Source organism: Lathamus discolor, chromosome 1, assembly GCF_037157495.1.
Source record: "Lathamus discolor isolate bLatDis1 chromosome 1, bLatDis1.hap1, whole genome shotgun sequence".
In the NCBI taxonomy this organism is placed as follows: domain Eukaryota; kingdom Metazoa; phylum Chordata; class Aves; order Psittaciformes; family Psittacidae; genus Lathamus; species Lathamus discolor.
This window is the reverse complement of record NC_088884.1, coordinates 77051214-77077433: the sequence shown is the minus strand read 5'-3', so window position 1 is coordinate 77077433 and position 26220 is coordinate 77051214. Positions and strand designations below refer to the sequence as shown.

The 26220-nt window shown below is 38.5% G+C and overlaps 1 protein-coding gene across 1 annotated transcript in view; it reads right to left on the bottom strand.

Annotated features, from left to right (window-relative positions):
* Window positions 1–22984, bottom strand: part of MTPN (myotrophin) — a 35001-nt gene extending 12017 nt beyond the window's left edge. The window contains exons 1-2 of the mRNA XM_065681508.1: window positions 22655–22984; window positions 550–663 (exon numbers count right to left, since the gene is read on the bottom strand). Coding sequence (XP_065537580.1) covers window positions 550–663; window positions 22655–22726 — 186 coding nt within the window. The 5' untranslated portion in view covers window positions 22727–22984. The remainder of the gene's footprint in view (window positions 1–549; window positions 664–22654) is intronic.
* Between the last annotated feature and the right edge of the window lie 3236 nt (window positions 22985–26220).

Sequence of the window (26220 nt, the reverse complement as noted above, 5' to 3'; positions counted from 1 at the left end):
CTTCACTTCATGGAGAACTTCACTGTTTTGAAGTGCCAACACAGCCCAGCCCGGCCAAATCTTTTCCTGACAAAAGGCCATGCATATCAAGCTACAGTAAAATGTCTAAGTTTGTAGAAGTAAGAATGTCTCAAAAAGCAAAGCACACTAATTTAAACACAGTTGATCCTGCCCTGGACAAGCATGCATTGTACTGTCTTCTGAAGTCATTTCCAACAAATCTAATGTGTATTTCATGCAAACTTTATTTGGATGTGATCCCTGGATATATTTTTCTAATAATGGTCAAATTAAACTTTTTATAACTATAAATAACTTTTCCTAGTGTGTCCAAAAAGAATAAAAAGTTTTAATACATGTAATCTTAAGCTTCTAACCTGCAGGAAACCACCTCTCAAATATTTTTAAACAGAGCAAATTGCTCAGTTGTATTTAAGTCTTTCAGTAACCATTTAGGCCCTTATACCAATCCCTTGAGGAGGTGGAGGGAGGGACAGGAGTAGGAAGACCCTAACACTGCAACATCTGTTTGCAAATTGATGTACATACATTAATATCGGCTCCTTTCAATAGCAGAAACTCCAGAATCTCAAGCTGTCCACAGTCTGCTGCATAGTGAAGAGGCTTCCTCCCACCTTCAAGTGTCCGGTTGACATCTTCACCCTTCAATGTAAACATAATCTAATAAGCAAAATTTTAGAGCTAACACACCAAGACCAGCTTGAAAAAATGCAACACCTTCAAATATGCTGAAGAATGACCCAAATATTCAAGTCAATGCCTGAGAAAAACAAAACCTGAGTTGCTTAATTTCCTTTCCCATCTATACATTTAAGACTGTAATACAACCTTGGTCCCTCATGCCACATTGCATCTTAAGTGTATTAAGTATGCAAGTGCACTAGGTAGCTTATGATTAAAGAAAAATTAAAACATCATTAGAGCCTGTAAAACATGCTTCATTGGCTCATTTTGCTTTTCCTTCACCCCAGCTAGTGTTCTACTTATCTGGCTTAGTTACTTGACCTGCTTCTGTACATATTGATATTTTGCATACTGAAAAAAAAAAAGATGCATAGAAAAGTCAGCATCACAACTACTGGCAAATAAGTACAGTCCATCTATAACTTCAAACCCAATTATGAAACTGGACACTATTTTATAAATAGCACCTGCCAATTCTACAACGCAAAGTCTGAAGACAGTCAAACAAATCAGGACACGCTAAGTTGAATTCTAATGCCACGCATACTAGTGAATTGAGACATCTCTTAAGGTGTAAACAAAATTTAATTTAGTGAGTGCTTAAGCAGCTTTGTTTCCTCACCTTGGGTTGTGCAACTAGGATAAACTGATTCGCTGCACTTCTGTAATGACAAGAAGTTACTGGAAACCAAATACTGACAAACTGTGTGGTAACTTCTTGTTTGTATTTGCAAGTAATGTTAGCATTCAAGTAAGTGGCTAAATTTAGCATCATACATCAAGCCCTGCACCTCCATAGAAAAAACAAAAATTTCAGTTGCAGCACCAACTCATACTTCTCTACAGAACCCCTACAGTTCCCTTATTCCTACCCCAAGTCTCTAGGAAGAGCACAGAATAGAAGGCTTGACATGTATCTTTCAGACACTACCTCCCTTCTAAGAATGGAAGAGAACATTGTCAGAAGGAAAACCTGTTCTGTATTTGATATTCTATATTACCAGCCAACTAACAAGATGACTCTAGATTTCTCTTATCAATAGGCTATTCAATTCTTCTCATAATACACCATGCTGAAAGTCAAATCAATACAACAGTGTTTAACTGTTGTTTTCAATGATTAAACTGAAACACTGTACTTTCTGTGGTTTGAGGTCAGCACTTCATGCTATTGAAGGTTCTGGCTTCAAAAAGCATGAAGTGGCAGCAAGTAGCACAATTAAAAAAACCCCTCTGCCACCACTGTTAGTGACCCTGAAACACAGCTATGGCTTCTGACGCATGTTGGGAAAAAAAAAACCAACAACAAAACCTCTTTTATTTTATCTATGTTTTATTTTTATCTATGATGTGCAGAAAAGCAACAAATTATACTTCTAAACAAAGTCTACCACAGTTGTAGATATGTGGATTATCAACACTGCACAACAGTTCATAACGTAAAATGTAAAATTCCAGTGTGAGTAACTGAAGGTCTAATTCTTTGTTTACTAGTAAAGTTGTTGCAGATAGTCTTGTGATGTAATTTCTCTTGCTGAATTTCAGTATAAAAAGTTGGTGGGAATATGTTAAATGTGTCCCAATTAAAAAAAAAAATCATCCAGATCACATGACACTAACAGTACACCAATAGCCAATTATTGAAAATTATAGAAAGAAGCAGCATATACTTAACTCATTTAGAAAATTAAACTCTATCCATATTCTTACTTGCATCTTGATACTTCCCATCAATTTTAACACAGATGGCATTCAAATAGCACATGAGTTAGGAGACACATTAAGGATTGGGTTGCATACGCTTAGGAAGCCAACCATGTCGAAGCCATGCAATCAATGCCCCAAAACGGGCTCTAAAATACTCTGACGCATGCTAAGACACAGTAAGTAAGGGGGTAATGGAGAAGGACAAGCAAGTTAACCACTGGTACAGCACCCTGTAAAGCTATGAAGTTCACACTCAGAAAGAAATTTGGAGTCATATCTTAAGATTAAGACAGTACAGCAAAGCTCCCCCTTCCTTAAGCTTATAAACATTATTTGGCTCATTGGCTTACACTTACCACTGATCCCCTCATTCTCTCCTAAACTGGTTGTGGAATAAATTCCAGCTGGACAAGACAAATTTCAGAAGGATAAAACAACACCCAAGCAACAAATTTTCTAAGTTTCCCTTAAAGATGATGAAAGCCTGTTTATAGGGGAGTACCTAGCAAAAACTCCTCAAAGAAAGATGTCTCAAGGGCAGATCACATGGATTTGAATACTAGCACTCAGAAAATGTGCCAGCAGCATTCAAAGTCAAATCTAAGAATGTTTTAGTCCAAATTAACAGAAACAAGATATCCTATAAGTTACAAAAATAAAGCAAGTCCTCCTAGGCTCTGTAATAAACAAAGTCAAATACCCAGTTGTCTCATTTGTGTGAAAAAGGCACTGTAAAACAGACCACTGACCATTCTAAAACTTCATTCGGCCTTTCCTACTCCTAATCCAAGACATATAGAAGTAGGAAGGGAGATAAATCAATTTAATGTACAAGGATCAAACCTGGCCGTGAACATTTCCAGGGTCAGGTTGGACGGGGCTTTGAGCAACCTGGTCTAGTAGGAGGTGTCTCTGCCCATGGCAAGGGGGTTGGAACTAGATTATTTTTTAAAAGGTGTCTTCCAACCCAATCCATTTCATGATTCTATGAACGTAATTTATAAATAAATATGCAGATATGGGTGGTGCATGCTCAGTGGTTTGTTTTGCTTTCTGGGGCTTTTGTGGGGCTTTGTTGTTTTTTTTTTGGTGTTTTTTTTTTTTTTTTTTTTTCCCTCCTGATGGAGTGCATGATCAAAAAGATTTAGAGGCCATTTGTCTATAGCTGTATTGGTAACTCCAGAAACAACAAGTAAATTCTTTTTCAGAGAGTTTCATTCTGGAAGACTAAAAAGTTTCAGTGGAAATTTTATAGGTCAACTAAAAATAACCCTAAACCTTACCTCTAAACACAAATTAATCAGATTAAAGACCAACTGTTACAAAACTCAGAAGAATATCCTTACCGTTCCACTTTGGAAAGAGAAGGTGTCTTCAAACATGAAAATACTGACTTTGTATCTTTATTTGAAATTCTACTAAATGTTTCAATCTTTGCCTACACCAGCTGCTATTTATGTGCTTAAATAAGTCTCCAAGATACAAGTTCCATATAAAATCACCTATAAAATGAGAAAGTCAGAAAACTGCTAGAACCTTCATAATCCAAATTGGCAGTACACTGGTGCCAAAGACAGTAGCTACTGCAACTGCAACAATAAGCCTTTCAGTTTGCTACAGTGATATGAAATACATCTAACATCCTAGGTAAGGTTGCCAAAGATTATCTAAACAAGCTGCTGTTCTCCTTTAAGCGTAGGATGTACAGTCCTGTGGGTGTTGACTTTTGTCTTCACTGGATGCACACTCCAAGTTGGATTCTCTTGATTTTCCACAACATTCTGTTCAGCTACAGCAGGGAGAGATGTTGACTTAAGACAGTCGGGTACCCGGTTTTGACAGACTGACCAGCCATGACAGACCACATTTTGTATAGGAAACACATCTTCTGTATAACAAGACATCTAAAAAGTGATTGACTATGCACTAGAGAATTTAAAAGTTCACATTATCAAAGAAATTATATTTTGTAGTTATAGCAACAAGCACCAAATGCCAGTTCATATGATAAAAATCTAAGCCTAAGGTCAAGATTTAAGTCCCCTCTGAGATAAGGCATCTCTGGTGAAGGTGTGACTAATTATGTCCCCAGAACAAGACAAAGTGGTGCCTAAAGTCCTGTAACAGGCTGAGGCAGGAAACAGCACTGGATGATTCAAACAAACAAACAGACAAAGAAGTGTTATTGCTATGTAAAGTTTTTTTAAATTGTTGTGGTTCTGAACCCAGCCAAAGACATCATACTGAATGTTAAGAGCCTGGGTATCAGCAATCTCATCAGATGATGATTCTTCATACTGACATCCAAGACAGCTAAGCAACCAGTATCTTCGTAGGCCAAAGCTAAGACTGTACCAAATCACTGCTAAAGGTTTATTTTAGAAAAGACCATACTCAGCTCAGGCATATGGTCAAAACCCACATGAACTGCCAAAGAGCACAATTTTTCTTTTACACCTGCAGAAAAAAAAAAATCTTACATATATTACAAAATAATAATAAAAAAAAATTGGCAGAATAATTCTCCCAGGAAGTTTGATGGGATGTTTGCCATCTTCTGGAATCTAACACAACAGCAACAAGGTTAGCAATTATGAGGGTACAAGGAGACATAATGTAACCAGAACCAAAGAATCATATTAACTTCAAAATAAAACATACCCTTAGCCAAAGGCTACACCTCTTCTGAAAAAAGATTATTTAGTTTCACTTTCCAGAGTGGACCTACCAATTCACTAACAAATGTTTGAATGTTTATGCAAAACCTCAAAAAATAATTTGTCTTTGCAAAAGGAAAGACATAACCACCTCATTAATGACCTTCCAGAAGACACTGAGTTTACTTAGACATTTAAGGCTAAGTCTGGCATAAACCTCATCAGTAATGTTTTTCTTTGCAGATCAAAGACCAGCTATGTAACATTAAAATCCAGTTCAACACATAAAATATCAGAAACAGCAGTTAGCCAGTATCTGCTTTAATCCCCTCTATCAAGATCTGTTTATAGGTAAAGAAAAGTCTCCCTCTGTAAATCTCCAGTTACTAAACAAGACAGCATGAAAGATGTTTATAGTATGTTGATGTTATATCTTACTTACAGATGTCACATACATGGATAACAGTACAATACTGAATTAGAAGGACTTTAAGCATCGGCTTCAGTTGAAAGCAGGCTACCAAATTTTCACTGAAGAAAGTGAAAACACTTTCAGAATTTTCTCTGCTTTTTAAATAACTAATAGTAGGGCACATTGTAGCATCATCTAAAAGCAACTATCACCCACTTTCTGTAATGGAGCAATTCAATCCATAAAAACAGCTGTTCCAATTTCTTCAGTGAATACTGTCAAAATTAATTACTCTTGAACTTAATTCTTCTACTACCCTCTATCTCGCACATTTTCCTTGCTCTACCTTTTCTTGCCAACCTACCTACACAAACCCCCTGTTAGTATCTCATGTCCTTTTCCAGTTTAAGTCCACTCAAGGTCTGGCTGTCTTAGTTCTACTCCTGCACACCCTGGGAAAGCATTTACATTCTTTTTGGAAACCCACCCCTAATTTCACTTATCATGCTCCCCCCTTTTATATCTAAGCTCAGACAGGAGTTCCCTAACAGCAGAACTGCTCTCCTCTCAGAACAGCTGGAGTATCCCAGAGTTATCTGGAATATTCTGGACCTTAACAGCTACCTTGAATAAGTCTGCCCAATTTAATTTCTTGTTCTTTTGCAACCCTAGTTAAAAGAATGAATGATTTCACTGACTTTGCCCCTAATGCACATTACAACATCAGCTCTTTGAAAATGTTGAATGAGCATAGTCATAAGTTTAGTTATAAATTACAAGCTCATTATTTTCCAGGCAGATTACTTAACCACACAAAACCAATCCTGTCCTTGAACAGCCCTTACCTTTTCTGTAGACCTTATTACACAGACTGTAGTCCATGCCTCCTCTGGTCTAGCTTTATCTGCTAACTCACCCCTTCCCCAGTTCCTGACAGTTTCAAAAGCATTTAGGCAAATGAGTTAAACTAAACTCATTTAGTGTCGCTCCAGTATCCCTACAGCATACTCTGTGCGCTTCAATCACAAGCTTATTTTACAGTAGCACACCAACTGAAACCAAATCTGAACCACGCATCCATTCACTCAGGCATTGTGGTTTGCCAGTAGTGTTGCTCTAGAACATTAATGACATGATTAATGTCACGGCTTACCGATCAATTTAGAAGCCATTTACAGGAACTCCTAATCACAGTTTGATCCTTTGCACCCATGCATCAGAATTAGTGGCTGAATGATGAATCCAATGTGGGAACTAGTAAATCAGAGAATTAAATTGATAATTTTCTTCTTTCCAGCTGAATCTGTTCCTTTCATCTTATTTACCACCTGGCACCCGGTAACACCAGAAATAAGTAGCTGGGATTTACACTGCAGTTCTACTACAGGAATAGAAACTGAAAATTGTGACCTCATTAAAGCCTATTGCATAGGTTAACTGTATTAGTAGAGCAGCGTCTGTAATACTGGTGGCATTAAAATGCCTTTTTCAGATTTAGAAACTACTTCATATCCCCATATGTACTTATCCTGTCATGCAGATATAACTTAATTTCCCCATTTCCCCTTTATTTCCCCTTAATTTTCCCCATTTCCCTTTTATTCCAGTTTTAATGAAGGACACCATATCCCGTGCAGTCAGATGTCCTTAAAGTGCAGGGAAGCATCCTACAGGGTACTAGACAATTTCACTCTTATTCTGGAAAAAAGATTAAATTCACTGTACACTCTGTTGCATTACTTCCATCTCTTCACATACAAAGGATGTCTATTCTTATAGAGTATTAGGTAACTGACATTTTAAATATAGCAGTAACTTTACTGCTGTTGTCAGTGTGAAGGAGGAAGAGTGAAAAAAAATCCTCTTTCTATAAAGAAAAGTTAAGTCCTACAGATGAGATATTCCAACTATCTTACTGCATACTGAGGATACTACTTCCGAATTCCTCATATTTTACTATCTTCTACACAGGCCTTTGTTCATACTGGTTGCATTTATTTTTAAAATTTCAACAAAAGAGATTACATGAGGTAGTTCATCACAGATATTTCCAATCAATCTTATTGTACATATCTGTAGCAAAAGATGTTCAGAATTCAGTTCATGGAAAGCAAGAGCATCTCAGGCTTCAAGCATTTATATTCCTCAGATGTAGGAACAATAGACAAATATGTGCAGATGAAAGAAAAGTAAAATTTGGGTACTGTACCTTATTGTTTCATTGTCACATCACAGTTCATGGACTTTGCATCAGATGGATCACACATAATATTCCTTTACACAATATTCTTCACTTTAAAGTAAATTCTTTTACACCTCATAGCCCGAAAGAGTAAGCTTGTTGGTTTTTGGTGTAATATAGATAACCTGAGCCTTGAGAACACTTGTATGTCCTCAGCAATCCTGATGGCCCCCAAATTCTTCACTCCAAACGTGTTCCAGTATATCAATGCCTTTCTTGAACTAGGAAGCCCAGAACTGGTCACAGTACTCATATGCAGCCTCAGAAGTAGTAAGAAGGGAAAAATTTCTTTCAACATGCCAGCTGTTCTCTTGCTATTACAGCCAATACGCTGCTGGCCTTCAATAATATAAGGCCATGCTGCAGACTCATCTGCAGTTTGATGGTTAGACCAGGACACTGAAGTCCTTTTCTAAAAAGCTCCTACTTAGCCATGTGACTAATCAGGTCATATGAGGAACCTGGGCTCTTTGCACATAAGCCCATGGAATGTTTCAACAGTGAGAAAATTTCACTAGTGAGAAAACTGCCAGTTTTGAACCTCAACTGTACTTCAGCTGTCATACTGCCACCCCAACATTTCTGCAATTTCTACATTCTCTTCAGTTGACCATTTTGCTTTCACCTTCTGCGTAACTCTGTGTATCAATTACAGATTGCTGAAAATCTGTGACCAGGGAAGAAAGTTCTATGTCCAAATGACAGCCTTGAAAAAACACTCGACTCAACATTTCTCACACTGTCATGAGCAAGTCCCAGAATGCAAAAGCCCTCAAAGCATCTTAAACTTCACTTTAAATGAGCTGCCCTATCACCTCATCTGTATTCAAATAAAGAAAAAGAAAACAAACAAAAAATCTGATTTTCTACCACAGAAACAGAATTTTATAGCTCACCTCCCTTTAATTCTTTTTCCACTAATCAGTTGCTTAAGCACAGAACTGGAGCCTCAAATACCCTGTTCTACAATTAATTTTCTTTGAAGGCTTGAGAAGAACTAAAATTGCATGCTCTGAGTTCAAACACAAAAAAGCTCTCATTTTTCACTTTTGACAGCACAAAACCAAAATAAGTGGAGGTTTACCACTAAAAACTCAAGTACTACTATCTCAGTTTTCTTACTATTGAAATTTTTCTACTCTTGAAATATTCCTCAGGCTTATGTGCTGACAGCCTAGATTCCTTACAGTGACCTGACAGAGGGTTGTCATCCTCTCCAGTCTGCTTCTGGAGTGGTTCCATATGTATTCCATTCCATAACCCTAGTTCTCACCTTATGATTGCCAAAGAGCCGATTCACATACTGCTAACCTTAACTCCAAGCTGGATTTGTAGTTGTCTTCTTCCAATATATGTATTTCTGTAAAATGTTGGAAAAAATCAACAGGATTATAGAACACCACTTCTTAACAGAGATTACTGTATGAAAGTATTCACCTGGTGTGCACTTTAGGCCTTCAGTTCAACAATCCCACAATATTCTAACTCTTCTGAAGTAGTGGTTTAGTTCAACTGACTTTTTCCCCACTACAGAATAGTCCCAGCATCTAAAAAGCAGCACTAACTTTGAAGGAGTTTTAATTCCTGCCTAGATATAAACTAATCTAGCACTTTCACAGGTCCTTGGAGGTTACTGATAGAAATGCCCTTAAAACAAAATCAGTAATTCAGGCCTGATGGCTCTTCATAAAAAACCTATTTCTACTTTTCAAGTGTTAAAATTATCACAACTCAAAACACCTTCAAATAGCAGCAACAATAAATTAGTCTCTTCTCCCAAGTCGGTTATACAATCTTCTCTAGAAATTTTGTTATGGTAACCAAAATGGAGCACTAGCCTGAAGCAGTTCCTGTTGGGAAGAGCAGAGAGGGTAAATATCTGCATCCATCCATTACTGAAACTGACTCAAAACTGCTACAGTAAACTTACCTCAATATCTGCTTACCCTCAATATCTTAATACAAATATTAAGATAACTGAACCACTAGTCTAGTACTTTAACAAGGAAACCATTTTTGTAAGCTTCTAGGTATTCCATCATAACTGTAGACTAACATGCAATTTTCACGTTGCAGTCCGTTTTCATTAAATAGAAACAAGAATAGGAAATCTTAGTCATCCAGGAATTCTAGAAGTCATCATGGACTGGCCAGAGGGCAAAGATTTTGGAATGTCACCAGAGGAGGAGGTGATGCATGCTGAAGAGGCCCCACCATATAATAAACTATCAGAAAGTGAAAAGCAATATGCCTTGTTTACTGATGGGTCCTGCCATATTGTGTGAACACATCACAGATGGAAGACAACTGTATGGAGTCCCTGAAGACAAGTTGCAGAACCTGCTGAAGGAGAGGGTGAATCAAGTCAGTTTACCGAGGTGAAAACCATCCAGCTGGCCTTGGACATTGCTGAACAAGAAAACTGGCCAGTACTTAATCTCTATACTGACTCATGGATGGTGGCAAACGCCCTGTGGGAGTGGTTGCAGCAACGGAAGCAGAGCAACTGGCAATGCAGAGGTAAACTCATCTGGGCTGCTGCACTGTTGCAAGAGATTGATGCTTGCGTCGGGCTGGGTATCGGTCGGCAGGTGGTGAGCAGTTGTATTCTCTTGTCTTGTTATTTCCCTTATGATTATTATTGGTGGTAGCAGTAGCTGTTTGTGTTATACCTTAGTTACTGGACCGTTCTTATCTCAACCCATGGGAGTTACATTCCTTCAATTCTCCTCCCCATCCCTCCAGGAGTGGGGGGAGAAAGGTGTGGGGGGGGGAGTGAGCAAGCATCTGTGTGGTTCCAAGTTGCTGGCTGGTCTTAAATCATGACAGTTCTTCGTGTTTTTATTAAATAGAAACAAGAGTTCAAATGACCAGTCTGTAACACAACTTGCTGCATATTATTTAAACTTTTCTATTTTTTTTTTCCACTCCTGCAAGAGGAAAAAAACTCAACATACAATGCTTCCAGGACTGCAGAACTAATAATTTGGTCCAGCAAACAAAAAACAAATTCTACATTTCCACTCATCCTGATGCACTGAAACAACTATTCAGACAACACAGGAGGCCTAAGAAGCAGAAACATTCTACTCAGCAAGATTATTGAGTCTCAGGTTTTCTTGTCCTTATCTTCTGATTCACAAGCAAGATGTTGGAAAGTTATTGACCCTGCTGCCCTGGTCAGCATTCAAGCCTAAAAACAAGAGTAGAACACCGTGAAATACCTCAAAGGCTGGGTTAAGTCCAAAGAACAGAAAGGGAAGGAAGAAGACTGAGTGTTTACCTTGTGAATTGTTTACAATTTTGAAGCAGATTTCTTCAGTTAAAAACCAGCAGTAAGTTCCTGCCAAAGCTGAGAAGCCAATTAATTGTAATTGCAAGTATGCAGTTTCCCATGGCAACTGCAAGAGTTTTGTGCAGGATTCAACTTTCCACTTGAATCATTCAAGTTTCCACTTGAATCCTATATATTTTCAAAAATTACTTAGTTTCAATTGACTAAATAAATTAACATACCCCTGTCTCATTCAGCCTGCAACAGGGAGACTACTGCTGCTATTGGCTCAGTATCTGTTCCAGTGACAGCATGAGTCTCTCCAGTTGGCATTTTGCAGCAAGTTCTAAAACCAGAGCAGAGAGACACAGATGTCCATGTATGTTTAAAAAGGGTATCTACTTTGCAGTTCTCTATTTTGACAGAAGCCTTAGCTTGATAACACTACCATTGGTCTACACAAGTTAGGGGAATTAGTTAGGAACCTAATGCTGGATTTTGCCTGTCTTGAGGTGGCACTTGAAGTATGCTGAAAAGCTTTTATAAGCAACCCTACACTAACTTTGCCTTAAGCCAACAAAAAGGTACTTAACAAGCACACTTCTCAAGTTTTATTTGTTAGTGGTAAAATAGTATCCATCTTGTCCACTGTCATCGACTGTAACCTGAAGTCCTTTGTCAAAAGAATACAACTCCAGAAACAACTGTTAAATAAACTGAACTACTGAGCCATCTGTGCTTCAGTTGTATCAGCATTTTTAGAGACAAACCTGACACAGGAGTTGCTCTGTAGAACAGCAATGAACATACTATTTCCTAGATACAGCTTCTGGAAACACGTGCTACAATCCCAGCTTCAGAAATGTGTCAAATATGTGCATTATTGAAAACAGTTCCTCCCCTCCCTAAATCCTTAACCTAAGTCCTGAATGAGAAATAGTGGAAACCACTCATTATTCCATAGAATCATAGAATCATGGAACAGTTAGGGTTGGAAAGGACCTTAAGATCATCAAGTTCCAACCTCCTTGCCATGGGCAGGGACACCTCACACTAAACAATGTCACCCAAGGCTCTGTCCAACCTGGATGTGGAATACCACCAGGGATGGAGCGTTCACAACTTCCTTGGGTAACCCATTCCAGTGCCTCACCACTCTTACAGTAAAGAACTTCTTCCTCATATCCAATCTAAACTTCTCCTGTTTAAGTTTGAACCCGTTACTCCTTGTCCTATCACTACAGCCCCTAATGAAGAGTCCCTCCTTGCATTAGTAAGTGATGAAACAGGAATTAAGAGACCAGTTTTGTAGGTTCTCTTACCTTTTAAAAATTCCTATTTAAAAGTTTTGACCAAAAGCACTGTCTCTTAGTTAGGTAACAGCTCAGATTAATAGCAGCAACTAGTTCTGACAGAATAAACTGTTGCAGACATAGGTATTATCACTTCTACCAAGAGACTCTCTGTCCAGAGTACCGCTTTAACTGATTATGTTAGTGCATTAAATATTCCAGATCATGAACTGAAACAGCCAATGATCAGACACACTTTCTAAGCTATCTTTGCTTAGAAGAATTGTTAGGATTTGTTATTAAAGGAAAAAATGTTTTTTACAGCACCAGGGTTTGCCTATCAGACATGATACAGGGGACACTACCAGAAGTAAAACCAGTTAACCACTAATTCTTAAGGAATCACAGACAGATCTAATGCCATTATACCTTAATTTGATATGAACCTAGTATTCACTCCAGACAGCTACGCTGAATACTGTATCCACTGAACACAGAGCAGCATCCATTTTCACAGGCAACAATGAGCTAGCCTAAAAGGTTTTTTCCTCCAAAAGTGATTGGCCAGATTCCATGTTTTAATACTGCTGCATTTTGATCCAATTTGGATTATACACTCTAAGAGCATATTAAGCAGAAAATATTCCAGCCTACATGGGTGCTAAATGATTGCTGAACAGATAAACCATATTTAGATCAGAAATCAGGCGACGTCTTGGTAATTCAGTTCTATACCATCAGCAGACTGACAATAGATGACACTAAAAAGTAAAATCTACCTGTTCATGTAGCTTCACACAAACTCAATCGTAACATGTTGGATCATCTAGTCATGGAATTCTGAAAGCAAGTTTGGACAGATAAAAATGCCCTGTAACATGCTTCACTTCGCTGGTGCCACTAAGTTTGTATTAGAGTAAAATATTAAGTCCAAGGATAAAGCAATCCAAAGGTTTAGTAATAGGATTCAGGCTATTTCCATCATTAGATCATTGCTTCAAAAGATAACCAGCTGAGCAAAGAATAAAAGCCATTACCATCCAATCTGCACTTAGTTACCAGCTCTGAATTAAAGCATTTTCAATTACTGCAAGAGCTCCAACACCAACATTTGTATTAAAATCCTCAGGACACGTTGTCCAAAGAATGTGCAGGAAGTGACTGTTTTCCTTCTTGAGCAGTAAGCACCAGCTATTGCATTTCAGTTCCAATAGATGCCAGCTTGATAGTTTTACTTCTACACAGGATCGAAAGACCTGTGATAATAGAAAACACCCCTCACAATAATACTAATTCTCCAAGTTAAGGTTGTACTCCGTCATGAAGATAGGAGAGGATAAACAGGAAGATGAGTATATCTTCCAAAAAAATTACTGCTGTAGTTAAAAAACAAAACCCAAACAAACAACAACAACAACAACAACAACAACAAAAATCACACTGAAATTTAAATAAGTGAGGCTCAACATCATAAGCATGACTGACTTCTCCAGAATCTGAACACGGAATATTGTCCTACACAAGATCAAGTAAGTGTTCTGTCAAACCCAAAGCAGTGAAGCTTAACTTCTAAATAAGTTTTCATATTGAAATGGTTTAGTGTGAGGTGACCCTGCCCATGGCAGGGGGGTTGGAACTAGATGATCTTGAGGTCCTTTCCAGCCCTAACTATTCTATGAGTCTATACAAGATTAACAGGCATTATTTTCCAGTGCACATTGAGTTTACATCACCTTCATATAGCAATGCATAAAAAGTAGTATCAAAATTAGTATTGATGAGTTCCAGAAGTTTTGTGCCTTAACACAGATTTTTGATAACATGCTGAAGCAGTTCATGATTAGAATCATGCAAAAACAAACAAAAAAACCCCTTGATCAGAAGAGCTATTTTTAAGGTAATCAAATAAATGCTGCTTTCTAATTACTTAAAAAGACCCATTAACATCCACAGAATGGCTCTGTAAGCTAATTATATACACTCGCAGTATTCAGCTTCACTATATTACTTCCATTAAAACTTACTAATATTGATATTTCACTTTTACCACTTAAATAATCTACAAAAGCTATGCTATTTTCTCCAGAGTTTACCAGGAATTACTTTTGAAAAGGCTTTATTTAATACACTTAATGTATTAAATGTATTTATAATATAAATTTATAATGTAAATATATATAACTTAAAATATATAATATAAACTTATAATGTAAATTTAATACAAGAAGAGAACTAAAGAACTAAAGACTATTAGTATCTCCAAGATAAGTTTAAGCAATGGATAATAAATGCCTCAAGAAAGGCCAAATTCAAGTTTTTTAAACCATTCTAAGTAACTCTTCTTTGGCTAAATAGATGGATAGTACTGTTACTGGAGTTATTGAGGCAGCAATCCAAGAAATATAGATTCTCCCAAATGCTTCACGTGAAATACAAAGATTCCTGTGAAATTTTATACAGGGACATACACAAAAGCGCAGATCTCACCGCACAGGATCATTCTTTTTATGTAAGGACTTGAAACCACTTCCTCCCAATTGCACTACCTGAATCAAGTATTGGAAGTGTTTTGAACAAACAAAACTCCTTTTTAAACATTTCTTGCCTATGGTATTTGCATTCGTAGCATCATTAACAAATCAGTTTAGAAGAGGTTTTCTGATGGTAACTGTTCTATGGACAGCTCTTTTGTTTCAAATTACTTTCCAACTCATCTTTCCTCCTTGAAGCTAGTCTCTAATTTATACACCGCAAGTATATTAAAAAGCAAGTTCATAAATTACTGGAATTTGGGGAAAGAAAGTATCAGTCATTCAACAATAATTATCAAGATTTGATCTTAGCTCATAAGAGACTTTGGGCATATTGACTCCATAATTAGATATACTTTAGAATATTCTTTGAACTTTTGCTGCAAGCATGACAGACAAATCTGTAGAATATACCTTTCTAGCGGTGTTTTGGTCTGCTCAGCTTATTAGCCATTGCATGCAATTACTCTGATTTTCAGAGTGTAGCTGAAGGCTAAGTAAAAAGATTTCACTGTTTCCCTTTTGACCTGTAACCAGTGGGGAAGGCCACAATATATATAAATATAAGCAAGGACAAAAATCTAGACCATACTCTAATTCTTTTTGCAGCAAGGAAGTTATAAAATTCTTTTTTTCTTATTTTTTGAGAAATGCAATAACCCCTGGCTTATTATGTATCTGTGCTGAACTACATAATTACACTGCATACAAGAGACTAAAACAGACCATAAAAAACAGGCAAAGTGCTGAAAAGCACCAAAACCCAAGTCCCTCAAGCTACTCCAAAGCCATATGCATAATGAGTATACAAGACCATATTTCTGAGAATTAAGACAAGAATTTTAACTTATTCAATAGCACTTATTAATACTGACTGCTTTCCAAGCCAGAAAGCAGCACAGATACTAGTCCCTTAAGCTTTTAATGAAACTATTGTTTCCCTCTCCAACTATGGCATGTGATTGCAGAATTTGCCATTGGTGTTCACAATCAACATAGGCCTCAGCATCAATCTGCAGTAAAAAAAAAACAAAGCCAGTAGAATATCCAGCATCTAATAAATATTTCAAAGTCTTTTTAATGAGCTGTGTGGATTTCTACCTACCCCTCCTCATAACAAGCTAAAGCAGAAAAACATCTAATTGTTCAAAACTGCTGAAACCGCAACTTGGAAGAAAAACAACTGTTGTATAACTGACTGGTCAGTTATTGGCACTTACTAATCCCAGCTAATGCTTTTGTCCTAGTAATAGAAGATCTGTCTACGTAAATGACAACTGCCTCTTTCCACAGAATTGTATTGGCTCATAAATGCCACATTCAAGGTGTAGCTTTTGCAGGGGGCGAAATTAAGAGTAGCTTAACGCAAACCTTAAACTTCAGGAAGTGTGCAAATTACATAGGAAGAAGTAACTTTGTTCACACTTTTCTCCAGACACATATTCAGAAGTCCAAACAAACATTAACAAAGCCATTAAAAATAAATAAATAAGAAGAACACTTGGCCAGGGATGCCTATGAAAAAAAAAAAAAAATGAATGTGACTTAAGCAATACAATTTTATATACCCCCTCGCTTTTCGTATCTTTCCTAAATTTTCTCTTCTGACCTTTCATTTAAAAGGCCTTTCAACCTCATAAAAATATTTGGACTTGAGAACCCTGTATTTGAGTCCACTATGTTTTGCTTAAACTTGAACACAGTATTTGACCTGCAAGTCCTGGTATTTTAGCAGCTAAGAACATGCTCTGTCAGAACAAGCATACAGCCATTGTTTGTTGCATTGTGAACTGTTCAGGGAATTTCTCATTTATGAATTTTGACAGTGCTGCAAGATCCATTCATTCAGTATTTTTACTTATGGGGCCTGCATGACTCACCAATTCCACAGTACCCATCAACATTCAATGCATAACCTTCACAACTAACACTACTTTCCACATATTATTCCAAATGGAGGCACAATACAGACCACTGCAAAACTGTTCTCTTAAGGTATTTAGAAAGCATAGCTCATCTTCTCTATGCCCCCTTGCTGAAATAAAAAATCAACTAACTGAATCAGAAGACAAGAGCTAGGCTTGAAAAACATGGATTTAGTACAGATAAAACTTACACAAGAGGGAAAACTGAGATTAGAATAAGGGAAGGTGAGAAGAAAAGGAGCAGTGCTAGAAGTAAATGTTTTCCTCACACCACTGAATTATCTGGTTGTTATTCATAATCTGTTCCTAACTTTGTACTTGTCATACTTGGTAATGCATGTGCTAAAGACTACAAACTCAGACAAAACTGGATATATTCACAGAAGAGATAAAATTTACTTTCAATTTAGGGAACGGAATATGTTTGTAAGACTTCCTGCAACAACAAAAAAAAAAAAGAATTCCTATAAACTACTTAAATGTGCACAAAGTATTAATATTTTTAACAATTCTTTGCTACACATCCTCAGACTCTTCTAAGTCAGACTGGGGAAATTAATTTGTGATCCTGAAATGCTGGATTTCCATTAGCCTAATATTTCTTTTTGTGCCCACTACTAAAAAGTAGCTGCTGTGTTCTTCTGAAAGTTACTGTAGTACATTCATGTTAGAGTTACTCTTAAATAAAATGCCATGAATGTGGAATGTGCTAACAGCAGGTTACAGAAGCAAGCAACTGTTTTGTTTCACAAAAAGAAATGCTTAGGTCATCATGTTGAAACATGCAAAATGTATAGATACAAAATCAAAAACCGAGTTTAAGTAGAACTAAGCAGTAAGACAAAACTATCCTTAGCAGTCACACTCCAGCACACTCAACAGTAAGAAAGAGGAAAATAACAGAAAGCCTAGAATACTACAGATAAGGAAAAACCCACATGCTACAAGTACTGGTATAACACTGAAATATGCAAGGGGCTTCACAGGGGATAAAAGTCAGTCCAGCACCTCCAGGGTCACTGCTAACCCTGATACTCCCTGGACAAACTACTGAGGCATGCTTACACTGCACTGTAATCCATGCAAGCTTTCAGGTTTCACTTACAAGCAAGAAAACTATTTCCTAACCAGAGTCAACTCAGATATCAATGTAGTCATAATAATGTCATGCACTTCAGCATTCAATCTAATGAGACAAAGAGAATTTCAATGTATCCAAGGTATGGTTACTCCATAACTCAAGCAATCTACCCATATACAATGACTATTTCAGTGTTTATTTTCATTTAGTTTGTTCCTAAAGGAGTAGAAGTCATTCCACTCAAAATAACAGAAGTTACCCCTCAAAAGTTAAAAGCTATTTATTTCAACATTCTAACAATTCTTCTTGCAGAGTTAAGACTCTTCTCTTTTTCACAACACTATACCCCTGACTGCTAACTCTCTTTCAAAAAGGTATTTCTAAACAATGTGCTTGTGTTAGCCTCACCAATTAGTTTTGCAGTAGTCATGTTTTATGCATTTCTCAAGACATGCATTCAAGCATCATTATATCCCCAAGAACTGCAAGACTGTAGTATTACATTTGAGTGAAGGATATACAGATGCTGTTTTGTAGCCAAGTTATTGAAGGTCCTCTAGGGATTTAGTTTTGTTTCAGCTGTTTGTTTTATTATGTAAAAAACAAGACTTCACACCATAAATGTTTACTATGCGAGCAAAGCATACATATACACTAAAAAACACGTATGTCTTACAATCTACCATCACTCCAATCCCCCAGTCCTCTCAGCAAGAAAAACCCGGTGCTTCCAGTTTGGTTGATTGCCCTATCTTCTCAAAGTACTAGGCTAGCTGATTTACCAAACATCACTGTAAGCAGTAGTATGTTTAGGAAGCAATGGTGTAGGAGAATATAGCAGCTCATTAAGTGAGGAATTCCCAGTTAAGCTACGGGAGATGAAGTTACTTTAGAACAAACATTTACTGTAACCTCTTCCTTACAAATTCAAGTTTATCTTCTGCAAAACTTTGTGCCCAGTGACTGAATGTGAATTATACTTGGCCTGAGAAATCTACTGCTGACTGGAAACATTACATGTACATGTTGATAGAAAAATCTTTTAAGGCAATTGTACAGCTTATCTTTTTCCACTGAGGGAGGAGGATAAAGAAAAGGAAAAAGAGCAAACACCATTTGCATTAAGAAGTTCTAGGCTTAACATACCTCAATCTTCTTCCGACTAGTACATTTCAACCCCTATTCCCTCCCTTGAGTAAAGGAAATTTCTCTAATCCACATGGATCCTCCTCACCCATTTAACTGCACATCTGATTCATCTGTTCCCATGAAAGCTTCTCTTTTCTTTGGGAATTTTAAAAATGTGAGTGGATGTATGTGGGAAGACTGCAGAATTCCTTCAATTCCTGCAAAGGCACCTCCGAATCAACATATGCTCTCTGTGTTCAAAAGGAAGACATCAAAGGCAAACAGTAAAAGCTATTTTTTAATCTAGTCTTCATAAAAATAGATGACACCATACATAACTGCCAGCATAACACACTGACTACAGTACTTCTGTAGAAATTAATATTTACCACACAGAAAAAAGTGGCCTTTACATTTCTCTACTTAAAATCATGTCTAGCAAGATGTTTCTTACAAAAATCAAAGAAGTTTTACAGGATTATTCAAACTATAAAATAATCTTTCACACTTTTATCAAGTAGAAACCAACAGTATCTTCCAAATGCACAGTCCGGCAGGACTGGAATCTTCTGCTAAACAACAAAGCAGTATCATCTGGCATTTATCTGTTTCATTGCCACCCCTCAGAACTATGTTTCTGTGAAAGATTCTTTCTGAAGAAAGTATCTTAAGAGAATGCAAGATCTCTTTACGTAGAAATGTATGAAATGCAAGTGGAGACTTTTCCTTCTACCTCTGTATTCTTTCTTTGTCCAAGAACTGTTGATGTGGCAGAAACCTTCCCTATTTAAGGACAATAATCCTCTCTTTTCAGTGACATGGTTTTCACATTATAGGTTAAGTTTCACCTGCTGTTTAAATCAAAGTCTGACAGATACCTTCCTCTTGGTACTACTAACTAAATCCAAGATTTAAAAAAAGAAATAATAATGACTCCAAAGACAGAACCTCCACAGCTTATTACATGCAAGTGAAAAAAAGCAAAGACTGATTTTATAGCCTCACTGATGACATCCATGTATACTATTAAAGTGCCTCACATCATCTAGTTAGCATTTCAAGCCCTGCCATTCAGATACAAAACAAAATCAGAGGTCAAACCCTTTATCTTGTAATTGGCAGCAAAACTGCAAGATTATGGTTAAAAGCTGTATTGTGTCCAATCAACTAATGAGGAAACAAGACACAAAGCAAATGAGAAGCTGGAAACCAAGTTTCAGGAAGACAGACAAGAAAGAATTTTATGAAGATGAAGACTCCCACATCACAGGGAGAGGAAATTTCTACTACTGCAAAGTTTATATAAGTAAAATTCCTGAAGATTAAATCATACTTAGAACAGGAAAGCAGCAGGGAGCAGAAGCCATGTAACTGATAAGGAAGACAGTCAAAAAAGAACATGCAGCATGGAACAGACACTTTTCCGAGAACTGTAACTATCAAAACATGATTTGCCTTCAAATATTTTATTAATTTAGGAACCAGGAATGCAAGTTCTGAGGTTTCTCCTACAGTTAGGATTTATAGAGTTTTCTTGCCCCTTCTCAATGCATATTTCCTGTTGTGCAATAAAACATGAGTTCACTTTTGTACTCTTTTCTTTGCTTAAGGTACTTTCCTCTACTTCAGTACTTCTGCAAAACACCAGAATCTACCCATACCCCCATAAAGCTTAACAAAAATTAGCCAAAAAAATTTAACAAACTATTAGGAAGGAAGAGGGTCAGTCAAAACTTGCCCATATAAGCTTAGTTTCCACAGGAAACCAGGCTAAGTGTCTACTAGCCCACAATCTGTCAAGAAAACATAGTGGTCTGAAAAGAAAATACTAGAGTTCTTGCGCTACTGGCAAGTAGGATGATAGAAAGCACATTTGCAAGTGGGAGACCGAAGAATGAACAAGATCAGGTCACAGATGAGGAGAAAGTTCCCATAGTTCACTCACTTTCTACATTAGAAGCAGCTCTCAAATGTATATGTTGTTCAAGGATTCTAATGTTTAATTTACTGCAATTATCTAACCAGTGTCTCTCTTTTAAGGATTTCTACTTCATTAGTGAAGTTAGATGATGCCCTTCAGCCTCTTTACTATAGCATTATCCAGGCTGGCTCAAGCTTCTTTCAGCAGCAAACGGAACTAAGTATTTGACTTTGCACTGAAGTAGATGAAGAGTGATCAAATCCATTTGCTACAAGTTTCAGTATCACTCAGAAAGAGTGAGAAAGTAAAAAAAACTTTGTGATTAGCATTGCAGTTTATATCTTGCAGATATATATCTTGCAGATATATACTGACTCAGGATGGTTATTGCCAAAGTTTTTGCCTCAGCAACAGATACACAAGGATCCATTAATCACTAGTGTGCAGCAAGTTCTCTAGATATAAATGGAATTCCTGTAAAAGCTGTAATAAGAATCCAGATCTGCTGTTGAAACATTCTGGAGGCCCCCAAAGCTGAGAAGAAGTAAGACACGTCAATTCAGCATTCAACTTTATTACAGACATAGGTACAAGACCCTTAAACTGCTGAATTATTTCCAGTTGTTACTTCTAGCGCTTTAGAGACAGAGCAGAACACATGAGTGCGCAGCCACTGTGATGCAAAGTTCAGTAGTTTAGCTGAAACTGTCAGAAGACTACTCGAGCTAAGCTGCTGGACTTTGTACTAAAGCAGTGGAAGTACTTGCACATTTCTTTTTACCAAGAATGCTACAAGCTTGGGTAACTTTCAAAGTTGACAAGTGGAGTAGGAAGAACTTAAGTCACCACAGCAAGATGTCAGCACATGTCAAGCTCCCAAATACAGTAATTCGCTTGTTCAGAGATCCAAGTAATTATAGCTAAATTACATGTAAATCTCTGCTTTGATGTAACAGATTCTAGCTAATATTCCTGAACACTAAGAGTTCACTGAAGCAGAATCTTGGCCTTTCCCCGGAAATCTCACTGACAGCTGAAGGCAAACAAGGACAGAATCCAGCCTCCACATACAGTGTACCTCAAGACTTTTTAGCCATTACACAGGTGTCTACTGTTCCTGTAGCACTCAGCCTAACTAGATATCAAAATACTTAACAGAAGGTTAATGAAGTAAGCCTCAACACACCCAGTGGCTCAGCATCACCCTATTAAGGATGAGCCCTGAGGCACAGAGAGGAAGGATAACCAAACCGAGGCCACACATATGCATATACACATAGGATCAACGAGGCAGACTAGGATAAGGGCTGTCAGTCCAAAAAATTTCATGTACTAACATACAGCAACTTCTCCTGCATGCACAAGGGTTGACGTGGGGGCAGGAGGGGGGCAGGGCAATGAGTGAGAAAAGGAATCACAGAACATCAGGTTGGAAAGGACCTCAAGGATCATCTGGTCCAACCTTTCTAAGCAAAGCATGATGTAGAGTAGGCATCCCAGCACCCTGCCCAAGCAAACCTTAGAAATGCCCAAAAGGAAGAAGCCCAAAAACCGAGAAGGCAGCAAAGAGAGGGAGAGAAAGCACACCCAACCGCCTGGACACTCAGCACAGTGCAAAGCTCACAGATTGCCTACTCCCAATCAGGCTGGATGAGGCTACCACTCCGCAGCCCCATCCAGCCAGGTGCCGGCCGGAGGGCCGTGAGAACTCCCACCTACACATTCCTCCCTCCTCAGCCCACAGCGCGGCTCCTCAGCCCTTCAGCCGCCTGTTCCTACCTTGGCCACGTAGTCCTTCACCTCATCCAAGTCTCCGTTTTTGAGGGCCCACATGAACTCCTTGTCAGACATCGCGGTCGCCAGGCAGAGAAGAGAGCGGGAGGGCGGGCGAGGTGGCTAGGGGCCGGCGGCACCTCCAAGGAGCGAGGGCGGCGGCCGCTTACTCGCTGCCTGCCGGCGTTTGGACGCCACTGAGCACGGCGGGAACAAGGCGCGGGCAGCACGGGAACGGTCCGCCTGCCTCAGGACGGGAAAAGCGGTTTACTTGAGCGCAACGCTTCCGCTTCCGGTTACCATTCCGATCCCTCACCCACCCCACCAAAGCACCCGCGCACGAGAGAAAGGGACGTGGAGCGCATGCGCGGTCCGCAGGATGCCGCCGAGTCCGCTTTGCGCATGCGCCCTCTCCAAGCGTCCGTGCGTTACCGGGGATACGGCGGGGTTAGAGGGGCTGCAGCGCATGCACTCTGCCCTCCCGCGACCTCGCCCTCCCGGCGGCCCCGCCCCCTGCTGCGACGGGTTGCCATGGTGACGCGGCCTGCGCTGGGCGCCGCCAACCGGCTCCGCCGGAGAGGCCGCTAAGCCTGCCGCTGGCTGTGGGGAGATCCCGGCCCTACGCTCACCTCGCCCGGTGCCCGGCACCCTGCGCCAGACATTGCGTTTCTGCCCAGGGCGCTGCTGCATTCCGGGGGAGCAGCGGGCCGCGCTGGGCTTCGGGGGGGGCGGCAGAGCCGCTGGCTCCTGCCTGCAAACCGGTTGAGGAAGTGCGCGTTTAAGTATCTGTTCCCACTGAGGGAACCGAGCGTCTAAATAGCATTTGCAAACCCCGAGGCACTGAACATGCTGTACATAATTATCATAATGCTTCCAAAACATGAGCGGGGAGATATAAAAGGAAGTATATGGTAATTAATTGGTATGTTGGAACTTGGTGGTTGCATCTGTCTTTTGAAACCACGTGTTTTGCATACGGAACATGCAGCCTGTTGTGTGAGTCATGCTTGACTGCTAACAGGCAGCCGCTCTTCCTAACCCTGTCTGGCAAGCAGCACCCCAAACATCCTTCAAGCTAAAGCTGCTCTGCTATGGCTGTATGCAGTCTGGGAACAGCATGAAAATGTATGGAAACTGTTCAAGGGCAGCAATGCTCTTGCAAGAAGGAGGGGGAAGCCCATCACACAGGCCAAGAAAACTTTTAAGTGGGAGGGTGCTGTACAACTCGTGATTTTCCAGTGTTTTCTTTATATTTCTGAACCACAGAAATGTTAAATATGTAGGGCTTTGCAGATTTTTGTCAGGGATTAAATGGTATTTAACTGAAATAGCTACACTGTTCCTTGCAAGGAAATAAAAATCTATAACCTTTCAAGCTGGATTAGTTACTGATTTCACTTGTAAACTTAGACGTTCTGGAACGTGTGATACTGTCCTTGTTCCTTTTCCTAATGTCATAAAAGAAACCAAAATCTCTGTAAGACAACTGGCAGTGCCCTTGCATTGTTTTGTAAATGCTCCCAGCACATGCATACATCTGAATTTTTAAGTACTTAATTTTAATTAAATATGTGACCATATTAAAAAAAAAAAAAAAAAGAAGCCAGACAATTCTCTTGCTATATTTGTAGTCACTAGCCCATGAATCCAATCTTGTAATTTTACCAACAAATTGCCTATGTTATTCTTACTCCTCTGTCATCACTGAAGCAGAAAAGGTTTCACATTGCTCTCTTTCTCTTAGGTTCTGTTACCTAAAGTACATGTTGGAATCAGACATTTCTCCCGTTTTACCTGATACATCCCTGTTCTAGAGGTACACTCGTCAGTTATCTTCAGGCCCAAATTCTACATGGATTCTGTCTCCTCAGTGACTAACACTGGATGTCTCAGGCATGCATCCAGAAATAAAAATCCATAACTGATACCATTTTCTAACTGTGGAATGCTGTCATTCATGCCTTAAAAGCTGCATGCATTGCCTTAATCCTCTTTTACTTTTTTCCAGCTTAGTTCCACCTCCTAGAAATCTGTGTAAGAATTTTGGTTCTTAGACCAATTCTTAATCAGAAAAAAATGTGAAAGAAATGCAGTGAATAAACATTTAGCAAAGTAATTTCTTAAACATTTTTTTCTCTCTGGAAAGCACTATAGAGTTACAGATACTTGAAAAGAAATGCAGTACTAAACAAAATCTGTGAGACCTGGGCTTGATTATAATCCTTAAACTAGGAACTGCTTTTACACATCTTTCTGCTTACCTTGTCTGTCTTGTAAGCATTCATTTGTGGAAAGGATCTTCTCTTTGTACTGTCTTGAACCATGTTAGGCTGGCTGCCATTTTGATGTTTGGAGAACAAATCCGTCTTTGAGAGGGGGTCCTAATTGTTAACCATAGAGTTTACGCTGTCCTTTCAGATATAAGCCTTCACCAGGAGATGTTCCCCTCTTAGAAACAGTATTTTAGTCTCACCAGCACAAGTTTCAACACAACATGCAAATCACGCTCTGGAAGAGTTATGAAAGAGTCCCCCAAGCAAAGTGCCATTTGTGTGTCGATAGAGGTACAACCCAAATGCACTATAAGCAAGAACAAACATTATCATGGTCAGCAGAGAAGATCTCTGTATGTTCTCTATGAATTTGTGCTTCATTTTCTTCTTAAAACCTGTTAAATATTCAGCATCCTCGAAAATTTGAGAGGAAGTAGGAGGTGTATTGCCTCATCAGGAGACAGGAAGCATCATGAGTTACACATGAGTTAAAGGTGTAGGAAGACTGCTAGATCAAAGATCTGTGCCTTCTCTAGCCCAGTTTTTCCCACTGAAATGAAATTCCTCTATCTGCTTATTGGTGAAACCCCTTTTTTGAAGGCTTATGTAACTGCTAAAGTGTCCTAGAGACTCATCCTGCTTTGCTGACCATGGCTTCACTTCCCTAAGTGAATCTCACAGAACATAAACTTTTTTTTTGCATATATCTTCATATATTTGCTCATCTGCTTTTGCATATGAATGTGGTTTTTGCATTTATCTGTTTCAACAAAAAAAATGTAATTCATTGTTATATTCAGTTATACAATGTTACTGTTGTATAGTGCAAATGAAGAAATGCAGAACACAAAGTCTAGAATACAAGACAATCCAATGAGTTTAGATATCCAAATTTAAAAAAAAAAAAAACAAAAAACAAACAGCAACAACATAAAAGCCCAAGAAAGAGAATTGAATACACTGGTTTCCTTGTGGGTTTTATTTAAAAACCGTGTATTTTATCTCATATTTACTATATTCCCTTTGCCAGACAATTCATACACAACAGCTGTTAGTTCCCTAGCAATAGGCACAAAATATCGTCATATAAAACTCAATCTATTGAGGAGAAAATAATAAAGCTAACAAGTAGCAGACTAGATAAAGTTACAGACCTGACACAAGAGGTCCAGCAATGACAGGTAGAAATTCGATAATTGATCTAGCTACTGTTTATTAGTTGGTCATACTTACTCTATTTGATGCAGTTTGTTTGCTGTCATTACCAGAGAAGAAATGCTAATATCTTCCCCTTATTTT